This window comes from Lepus europaeus, chromosome 21 (assembly GCF_033115175.1).
Source record: "Lepus europaeus isolate LE1 chromosome 21, mLepTim1.pri, whole genome shotgun sequence".
In the NCBI taxonomy this organism is placed as follows: Eukaryota; Metazoa; Chordata; class Mammalia; order Lagomorpha; family Leporidae; genus Lepus; species Lepus europaeus.
Genome location: NC_084847.1, coordinates 30,046,164 through 30,057,281, shown reverse-complemented (window position 1 = coordinate 30,057,281; position 11,118 = coordinate 30,046,164). Strand labels below are relative to the sequence as shown.

At 49.0% G+C, this 11,118-nt stretch overlaps 1 protein-coding gene across 1 annotated transcript; it reads left to right on the top strand.

The window, feature by feature from the left end:
• Positions 1-767: 767 nt before the first annotated feature.
• On the top strand, positions 768-1,400 carry LOC133750872 (uncharacterized; the record flags this gene model as incomplete). The annotated part of the gene is made up of 1 exon (XM_062180602.1): positions 768-1,400. A coding segment is annotated over one exon (633 nt), but the record flags the coding sequence as incomplete, so codon positions are not given.
• Between the last annotated feature and the right edge of the window lie 9,718 nt (positions 1,401-11,118).

Genomic DNA, 11,118 nt, shown 5'->3' with positions numbered 1-11,118 from the left:
GAGGGCTGGTCAGGTAGCCGCTCCCAAAATTAGCGCAAGCCATGGGGTTTGTCTTACTTATTGTATATGTTTGTGCATTGGCTGTTCTTTTTGTTTGGGCTAAAATCCTTGCACACATGGGTCAACAAATAACCACCCCTTTAAGTCTCACTCTAGATCACTGGAAGGACGTTCGAGAACGCGCGCGCCACCTCTCAGTGGAGGTTAAAAGGAAACAATGGGCAAAATTCTGTTCCTCAGAGTGGCCGGCCTTCGAGGTCGGCTGGCCAAGGAACGGCACTTTTAACCTCGATATTATTTTACAGATTAAGGCACGGGTCTTTCAGCCAGGATCAAATGGACACCCTGATCAGGTGCCCTACATTACTACGTGGGAGGATCTTTCACGTAATCCCCCTCCCTGGATAGAACCCTTCTCCTTCCCGACGGAGCCCATACGGACCCCGTTACCCCCTCCTCCTATCCCGGTTGTGCCAACCTCCTCCCTATACCCTCTGAAGGAGATTCGAGATCCAAAACCTGACAAGCCACCGGTTCTTCCGGCTGATCAGGACTTTCTGCGCTTTGACTCTCCCCCACCCTATCTTCCCGGCCAGCCTGCTCCCCCGCAGGAATTTCCACAACAACCAGAGCGGGATGTGCAACCTTCTGCACCACCCCTTGAATCCACGAGGGCAGGGGAAGAAGTCTCAGCGCCTTCCCCGCCCTCCAGCCGCCTGCGCCTCCTTCGGGGGCAGGCAGGGGGCTCGGGAAGCGTCTGGACTTCGCAGGCTTTTCCTCTTCGCTCGGTGGCTGGCCAGATGCAGTACTGGCCATTTTCTGCTTCCGATCTTTACAATTGGAAAACCCATAACCCCTCTTTCTCTCAGGACCCCCAGGCTCTGACTGGGCTGATTGAGTCAATTTTATTGACTCATCAGCCCACCTGGGATGATTGTCAGCAGCTCCTGCAGACCCTCCTCACTACTGAGGAAAAGCAGCGTGTCTACCTTGAGGCACGGAAAAACGTCCCTGGAGCAGATGGCCGACCGACCCTACTGCTAAACGAAATCGAGGAGGCGTTTCCCTCAACCCATCCTGATTGGGACTATACCACCGTTGCTGGTAGGGAGCGACTTCGTCTTTATCGCCAGATTCTCCTTGCGGGTCTCAGAGGGGCTGGAAAGCGCCCCACCAATTTGGCCAAGGTACGTGCAGTAGTACAGGGGGCTGAGGAAACGCCGGCAGGCTTCCTAGAAAGATTAATGGAAGCCTACCGTATGTACACCCCATTTGACCCCCTGGCAGAGGACCGGCAGGGAGATGTAATCATGTCCTTTATAGGACAGTCAGCGCCGGACATCCGCAATAAATTACAGCGGCTAGAGGGGCTTCAGGGGTATACTATACAAGATTTAATAAAGGAGGCAGAAAGGATTTACAACAAAAGGGAGACCCGAGAGGAGAAGGAGGAAAGGATCCGCAAGGAGCAGGAGGAAAGGGAAGACAGAAGAGACAAAAGACGTAATCGAGAGCTTAGTAGAATTTTGGCCACCGTAGTGCAGGATATAGAAAGGAGTAGACCAGGACAGAATAGGGACTTGGGAGACAAACGAAAGCCTCGGGTGGAAAGAGATCAATGTGCCTATTGTAAAGAAAGAGGACACTGGGTCAAAGACTGCCCGAAGAAAACACAGGGACCAAAGAGGAGACCAGTTCCAATCCTGTCCCTGGAAGAAGACGACTAGGTGAGTCAGGGCCAGGAGCCCCCCCCTGAGCCCAGGATAACCCTTGAAGAGGGGGGCAGACCGGTAACCTTCCTGATTGACACGGGAGCCCAGCACTCGGTACTGACTTCAGAAAAAGGGCCTTTAAGCTCACAGATTTTCCTCAGGCCTGGGCAGAGACTGCGGGAATAGGGCTGGCCGTCAACCGGCCTCCCTTGATCATAGATCTGAAGCCCATGGCCATTCCCGTATCAGTTCGTCAATATCCGATGGGCAAGGAAGCTAAGGAAGGTATCCGGCCACATATCCGGAGACTGTTACACCTAGGCATTTTAAAAAAACCTTGTCGTTCACCTTGGAACACCCCCCTACTACTAGTAAAGAAGCCTGGTACGGGTGACTACCGCCCGGTACAGGACTTGCGGGAGGTTAACAGGAGAACGGAGGATATGCATCCCACAGTGCCCAACCCCTACAATCTGCTAAGTACCTTGCCTCCGACCCACGTATGGTACACTGTGTTAAATCTAAAAGATGTATTCTTTGGTTTAAGACTGAGCCCTCAGAGCCGATCCATCTTTGCTTTTGAGTGGAAAGACCCAGAGACCGGGTTTTCAGGACAACTCACCTGGACAAGGTTGCCTCAAGGATTTAAAAACTCGCCTACCTTGTTTGACGAAGCTCTGCACCTAGATTTGGCCGACTTCCGAGTCAAACATCCGGACCTGGTCCTCCTGCAATATGTGGACGACCTCCTCCTTGCCGCTGAAACTGAGCAGAGCTGCCACTCTCCTCAGCATTCTCCTCAGCAATTCATTGCCCCGGGCACCAACGAGGAGACGACCTCGTAGCAAGGGGAAACAGGATGGCAGACGAGGCCGCTAGGGCGGCAGCCCTGAGCCAACAGGTGCTCCCATTAAAGACAATTGAGCCCACCCAAGTATCGAGGGAACCACCTTTCCTCTATTCGGACCAAGACTTAGATACGATTCAGCGGCTCGGTGCAGAGTATGATGAACAAATAAGGGTTTGGAGGCTCGGAGAGAAAATAGTCTTGCCACACCAATTGGCTAAAGAAATAATTACCAGCCTCCATCAATGGACTCATTTGGGATACAAAAAGCTAAAAGCAGCCTTACAGGAAGATAGGCAGTCTTATTACATCCCCGGACTTGACTCTTTAGTCCAGCAGGTGACTGAATCCTGTGTTCCGTGTGCCAGGGTAAATGCCAGACACCTCAAGCTCCCGGAGGGAGCTAGGGTAAGAGGAGACCGACCAGGAATCAACTGGGAGGTCGATTTCACTGAGATAAGGCCGGGCAGTTATGGGAATAAGTATCTTCTAGTTTTTGTAGACACCTTCTCCGGATGGACTGAGGCATTCCCCACAAAACGGGAAACCGCCCAGGTGGTCGACAAGAAGATCATAGAGGAGATCTTCCCCCGGGTCAGCTTGCCTAAGGTAATCGGGTCCGACAATGGCCCAGTGTTTGTCTCCCAGGTAAGTCAGTTGGTGGCCAAAGTATTAGGCATAAATTGGAAATTGCACTGTGCCTATAGACCCCAAAGTTCAGGACAGGTAGAAAGAACGAACAGAACAATTAAAGAGACCTTGACCAAATTAGCGTTGGAGACTGGTGTTAAAGACTGGGTCCAACTCCTCCCTATGGTGTTGTTCCGGGTCCGAAACACGCCCTCTCATTGCGGGCTGACACCATACGAAATCCTTTATGGAGGGCCCCCACCAGTAGCAGGCTTGCTTGACCTTGCCAGTGACTCCATTGCTGATGCCCCTAAGTTACAGGCCCGGTTGAGAGCACTCCAGATCATCCAGAACCAGGTCTGGAAACCTCTTGCAGCAGCCTACCAACCCAAGACGACAACCATTCCAAATCCTTTCCAAATCGGTGATGCTGTGTATGTCCAAAGGCACCAATCTAAGACTCTAGAGCCCCGGTGGAAAGGCCCCTTCACTGTGCTGTTGACAACTCCCACCGCTCTCAAGGTCGACGGAATCGCTGCTTGGGTCCACGCCTCACACGTGAAGTGAGCACCACCTCCCCAGGGCCCCGAGGATCCGGAGACCAGCCAAATGGAAGCTCCAGTGCACTCAGAACCCACTCAAGCTAAGACTTTTAAAAACTGTTTAATATTTATGATGTTCCTGGCCTTTCCCCATTGTTTTTCCAATCCCTATGCTCCACAATTGTTAACGTGGAACCCAACCTAGTCCAGCAAGAACAGAGTTTCCTCCCTCCAGTGAGGCAGGCTCTCCCCAGGCCGGTCCAATAGATTTTAAGATTAAAATCTTTGCAAAAAGAAAAGGAGGGAATGAAGGACCCTTATGGGGGAGAGGGACAGGAGGCTAGACCTGGGCAGATACCAGGGGCTTCTTGGGGGGTTGGATGTTCCCCAGGGTCCAGCGGGCACGTTCTCTGGGAAGGAAAAGTCTATCCCCTTTAGAGAACCTCTAGGCATGCCCAGAGCAGAGCTGCCACTCCCCTTCGGAGAGTCTCAGTACTCTCCTCAGCATTCTCCTCAGCTGGTTCCCTCAGCACTCTCCTCAGCATTCTCTTCAGCTGGTTCCCTCAGCACTCTCCTCAGTATTCTCCTCAGCTGATTCCCTCAGCACTCTCCTCAGCACTTTCCGGTATGCTAATTGTCCCTCCGAACCGGCCAATTCCATATGCTAATTTGTTGACTATATAACCTGTGTGAAACTGCCGCTCAGGGCTCCTCACCGCCTTAGGTGGGGGCCCGTTTGCGCAAACGTACAATAAATACCTCATGCTTTTTGCATCAACTGGTCTGGAGTCTGGATTTTTGGGCGTCCTCTCGAGCAAGTGGGCATCTCTACAACTGAGAGGTCCAACAAAAACAATAAAGTCCTTTGATAATATCCAGAAAACACAAACACAGGGGGTATGGCAATATCTGGGATTGAGTTAGCCAAAAGAAAACCGGATATTTCCGGTTTCATGCAGTCATATCCGGACAAAGTGGTGTGGAATTCCTATGCAATGAACCCAGAAAATCATAGTAAAAATGGTTTTGGAGAAAAGCAAAGTCCTTTCTTTAGGCAAGTGCATAAAATGTCATGTTTACAAACAGAAATATCATGTTTGTTTGCTGCAGTTCCTCTAGTTTTCTCCCAAGAATACACGAATAGGAAGAACTGGTTTCTGCATGTGGATCCAGTGATTGTTTCCCTGTACAAAATTAAATGCTCCCTGATTAAAAAAAAACGTTCCAAACAATAATGACCATTGATAATATCCTGAAAACACAAACACAGAGGCTGTGGGAATCTGGGATTGAGTTAGCCAAAACAAAACCGGATATTTCCGGTTTCATGCAGTCATATCCGGACAAAGTGGTGTGGAATTTGTATGCAATAGACCAAGCAAATCATAGTAAAAATGGTTTTGGAGAAAAGCAAAGTCTTTTCTTTGGACAAGTGCATAAAATGTCATGTATAGGAACAGAAATATCATGTTTGTTTGCCGCAGTTCTTCTAGCTTTCTCCTAGAAAATACGAATGTGTAGCACTGGTGTCTCCATGTGGAACCAATTAGAGGTTCCCAGTACAAAATTAAATGTTCCCTGATAAAAAACATTCAAAACAATAAAGTCCTTTGATAATATCCAGAAAACACAAACACATCGGCTGTCGCAATATCTGTGATTCAGTTAGCCAAAACAAAAGCGGATATTTCCCCTTTCATCCAGCCATATCCGGACAAAGTGGTGTGGAATTCGTATGCAATAGACCAAGCAAATCATAGTAAAAATGGTTTTGGAGAAAAGCAAAGTCATTTCATTAGGCAGGTGCATAAAATGTCATGTATACAAACAGAAATATCATGTTTGTTTGCTGCAGTTCCTCTAGCATTCTCCGTATAAATTACAAATGTTTAGAGCTGGTTTCTCCATGTGGAACCACTGAGGGTTTCCCAGTACAAAATTAAATGTTCCCTGATAAAAAAAATGTTTCAAAACAATAAAGTCCTTTGATAATATCCAGAAAACACAAACACAGGGGCTATGGCAATATCTGGGATTGAGTTAGTCAAAAGAAAACCGGATATTTCCGGTTTCATGCAGTCATATCCGGACAGAGTGGTGTGGAATTCCTATGCAATGAACCCAGAAAATCATAGTAAAAATGGTTTTGGAGAAATGCAAAGTCCTTTCTTTAGGCAAGTGCATAAAATGTCATGTATACAAACAGAAATATCATGTTTGTTTGCTGCAGTTCCTCTAGTTTTCTCCCAAGAATACACGAATAGGAAGAACTGGTTTCTGCATGTGGATCCAGTGATTGTTTCCCTGTACAAAATTAAATACTCCCTGATAAAAAAATAAACGTTCAAAACAATAATGACCATTGATAATATCCAGAAAACACAAACACAGGGGCTGTGGCAATATGTGGGATTGAGTTAGCAAAACAAAACCGGATATTTCCGGTTTCATGCAGTCATATCCGGACAAAGTGTTCTGGAATTCCTATGTAATGGACCGAGAAAATCATAGTAAAAATGGTTTGGAGAAAAGCAAAGTCCTTTCTTTAGGCAAGTGCATAAAATGTCATGTATACAAACAGTGATATCATGTTTGTTTGCCGCAGTTCCTCTAGTTTTCTCCCTAGAATACACGAATAGGAAGAACTGGTTTCTGCATGTGGAACCAGTGATTGTTTCCCCGTACAAAATTAAATGCTCCCTGATTAAAAAAAAATTCAAAACAAAAATGACCATTGATAATATCCAGAAAACATAAACACAGAGGCTGTGGCAATATCTGGGATTGAGTTAGCCAAAACAAAACCGGATATTTCCGGTTTCATGCAGTCATATCCGGACAAAGTGGTGTGGAATTTGTATGCAATAGACCAAGCAAATCATAGTAAAAATGGTTTTGGAGAAAAAAAAAGTCTTTTCGTTGGACAAGTGCATAAAATGTCATGTATACAAACAGAAATATCATGTTTGTTTGCCGCAGTTCTTCTAGCTTTCTCCTAGAAAATACGAATGTGTAGAGCTGGTGTCTCCATGTGGAACCAATTAGAGTTTCCCAGTACAAAATTAAATGTTCCCTGATAAAAAACATTCAAAACAATAAAGTCCTTTGATAATATCCAGAAAACACAAACACAGAGGCTGTTGCAATATCTGTGATTGAGTTAGCCAAAACAAAAGCGGATATTTCCCCTTTTATCCAGTCATATCCGGACAAAGTGGTGTGGAATTTGTATGCCATAGACCAAGCAAATCATAGTAAAAATGGTTTTGGAGAAAAGCAAAGTCATTTCATTAGGCAGGTGCATAAAATGTCATGTATACAAACAGAAATATCATGTTTGTTTGCTGCAGTTCCTCTAGCATTCTCCGTATAAATTACAAATGTTTAGAGCTGGTTTCTCCATGTGGAACCACTGAGGGTTTCCCAGTACAAAATTAAATGTTCCCTGATAAAAAAAATGTTTCAAAATGAAGGACCCTTGTGGGGAGAGGGACAGGAGGCTAGACCTGGGCAGATACCAGGGGCTTCTTGGGGGGTTGGATGTTCCCCAGGGTCCAGCGGGCACGTTCTCTGGGAAGGAAAAGTCTATCCCCTTTAGAGAACCTCTAGGCATGCCCAGAGCAGAGCTGCCACTCCCCTTTGGAGAGTCTCAGTACTCTCCTCAGCATTCTCCTCAGCTGGTTCCCTCAGCACTCTCCTCAGCATTCTCTTCAGCTGGTTCCCTCAGCACTCTCCTCAGTATTCTCCTCAGCTGATTCCCTCAGCACTCTCCTCAGCACTTTCCGGTATGCTAATTGTCCCTCCGAACCGGCCAATTCCATATGCTAATTTGTTGACTATATAACCTGTGTGAAACTGCCGCTCAGGGCTCCTCACCGCCTTAGGTGGGGGCCCGTTTGCGCAAACGTACAATAAATACCTCATGCTTTTTGCATCAACTGGTCTGGAGTCTGGATTTTTGGGCGTCCTCTCGAGCAAGTGGGCATCTCTACAACTGAGAGGTCCAACATTTTGGCGCCCAACGTGGGGCTCGAGGTTGCCCTCAGACCCATTCTCTGCAGGACCAGTTGGAGGTATAATTAAGTGTTTTCTGTCTGTTGTCCTTTGTCTTGAGTATTCTGACTGGATTCTGACTGAAGTATTCTGACTGGCCAGTATCTGACCTGACTCTGTGGGACCAGTGGGGGAGGCAGGCGTGCCCTGCAACCCCTGGTCCGTTCCGGACCAGTGGGGGAGGCAGGCGTGCCCAGCAACCCCTGGTCCGTTCCCCGGAGGACGCTCCGGGGTATGAGGGGAAACCCTCGGTCTGTTCCCCCGGAAGACGCACTCGGGGTGGTCTGGAGGTGGGTCGGAGACCAAGTCTCCCTCCTTCCCGGGGAGGGCTGGTCAGGTAGCCGCTCCCAAAATTAGCGCAAGCCATGGGGTTTGTCTTACTTATTGTATATGTTTGTGCATTGGCTGTTCTTTTTGTTTGGGCTAAAATCCTTGCACACATGGGTCAACAAATAACCACCCCTTTAAGTCTCACTCTAGATCACTGGAAGGACGTTCGAGAACGCGCGCGCCACCTCTCAGTGGAGGTTAAAAGGAAACAATGGGCAAAATTCTGTTCCTCAGAGTGGCCGGCCTTCGAGGTCGGCTGGCCAAGGAACGGCACTTTTAACCTCGATATTATTTTACAGATTAAGGCACGGGTCTTTCAGCCAGGATCAAATGGACACCCTGATCAGGTGCCCTACATTACTACGTGGGAGGATCTTTCACGTAATCCCCCTCCCTGGATAGAACCCTTCTCCTTCCCGACGGAGCCCATACGGACCCCGTTACCCCCTCCTCCTATCCCGGTTGTGCCAACCTCCTCCCTATACCCTCTGAAGGAGATTCGAGATCCAAAACCTGACAAGCCACCGGTTCTTCCGGCTGATCAGGACTTTCTGCGCTTTGACTCTCCCCCACCCTATCTTCCCGGCCAGCCTGCTCCCCCGCAGGAATTTCCACAACAACCAGAGCGGGATGTGCAACCTTCTGCACCACCCCTTGAATCCACGAGGGCAGGGGAAGAAGTCTCAGTGCCTTCCCCGCCCTCCAGCCGCCTGCGCCTCCCTCGGGGGCAGGCAGGGGGCTCAGGAAGCGTCTGGACTTCGCAGGCTTTTCCTCTTCGCTCGGTGGCTGGCCAGATGCAGTACTGGCCATTTTCTGCTTCCGATCTTTACAATTGGAAAACCCATAACCCCTCTTTCTCTCAGGACCCCCAGGCTCTGACTGGGCTGATTGAGTCAATTTTATTGACTCATCAGCCCACCTGGGATGATTGTCAGCAGCTCCTGCAGACCCTCCTCACTACTGAGGAAAAGCAGCGTGTCTACCTTGAGGCACGGAAAAACGTCCCTGGAGCAGATGGCCGACCGACCCTACTGCTAAACGAAATCGAGGAGGTGTTTCCCTCAACCCATCCTGATTGGGACTATACCACCGTTGCTGGTAGGGAGCGACTTCGTCTTTATCGCCAGATTCTCCTTGCGGGTCTCAGAGGGGCTGGAAAGCGCCCCACCAATTTGGCCAAGGTACGTGCAGTAGTACAGGGGGCTGAGGAAACGCCGGCAGGCTTCCTAGAAAGATTAATGGAAGCCTACCGTATGTACACCCCATTTGACCCCCTGGCAGAGGACCGGCAGGGAGATGTAATCATGTCCTTTATAGGACAGTCAGCGCCGGACATCCGCAATAAATTACAGCGGCTAGAGGGGCTTCAGGGGTATACTATACAAGATTTAATAAAGGAGGCAAAAAGGATTTACAACAAAAGGGAGACCCGAGAGGAGAAGGAGGAAAGGATCCGCAAGGAGCAGGAGGAAAGGGAAGACAGAAGAGACAAAAGACGTAATCGAGAGCTTAGTAGAATTTTGGCCACCGTAGTGCAGGATATAGAAAGGAGTAGACCAGGACAGAATAGGGACTTGGGAGACAAACGAAAGCCTCGGGTGGAAAGAGATCAATGTGCCTATTGTAAAGAAAGAGGACACTGGGTCAAAGACTGCCCGAAGAAAACACAGGGACCAAAGAGGAGACCAGTTCCAATCCTGTCCCTGGAAGAAGACGACTAGGTGAGTCAGGGCCAGGAGCCCCCCCCTGAGCCCAGGATAACCCTTGAAGAGGGGGGCAGACCGGTAACCTTCCTGATTGACACGGGAGCCCAGCACTCGGTACTGACTTCAGAAAAAGGGCCTTTAAGCTCACAGATTTTCCTCAGGCCTGGGCAGAGACTGCGGGAATAGGGCTGGCCATCAACCGGCCTCCCTTGATCATAGATCTGAAGCCCATGGCCATTCCCGTATCAGTTCGTCAATATCCGATGGGCAAGGAAGCTAAGGAAGGTATCCGGCCACATATCCGGAGACTGTTACACCTAGGCATTTTAAAAAAACCTTGTCGTTCACCTTGGAACACCCCCCTACTACTAGTAAAGAAGCCTGGTACGGGTGACTACCGCCCGGTACAGGACTTGTGGGAGGTTAACAGGAGAACGGAGGATATGCATCCCACAGTGCCCAACCCCTACAATCTGCTAAGTACCTTGCCTCCGACCCACGTATGGTACACTGTGTTAAATCTAAAAGATGCATTCTTTGGTTTAAGACTGAGCCCTCAGAGCCAATCCATCTTTGCTTTTGAGTGGAAAGACCCAGAGACCGGGTTTTCAGGACAACTCACCTGGACAAGGTTGCCTCAAGGATTTAAAAACTCGCCTACCTTGTTTGACGAAGCTCTGCACCTAGATTTGGCCGACTTCCGAGTCAAACATCCGGACCTGGTCCTCCTGCAATATGTGGACGACCTCCTCCTTGCCGCTGAAACTGAGCAGAGCTGCCACTCTCCTCAGCATTCTCCTCAGCAATTCATTGCCCCGGGCACCAACGAGGAGACGACCTCGTAGCAAGGGGAAACAGGATGGCAGACGAGGCCGCTAGGGCGGCAGCCCTGAGCCAACAGGTGCTCCCATTAAAGACAATTGAGCCCACCCAAGTATCAAGGGAACCACCTTTCCTCTATTCGGACCAAGACTTAGATACGATTCAGCGGCTCGGTGCAGAGTATGATGAACAAATAAGGGTTTGGAGGCTCGGAGAGAAAATAGTCTTGCCACACCAATTGGCTAAAGAAATAATTACCAGCCTCCATCAATGGACTCATTTGGGATACAAAAAGCTAAAAGCAGCCTTACAGGAAGATAGGCAGTCTTATTACATCCCCGGACTTGACTCTTTAGTCCAGCAGGTGACTGAATCCTGTGTTCCGTGTGCCAGGGTAAATGCCAGACACCTCAAGCTCCCGGAGGGAGCTAGGGTAAGAGGAGACCGACCAGGAATCAACTGGGAGGTCGATTTCA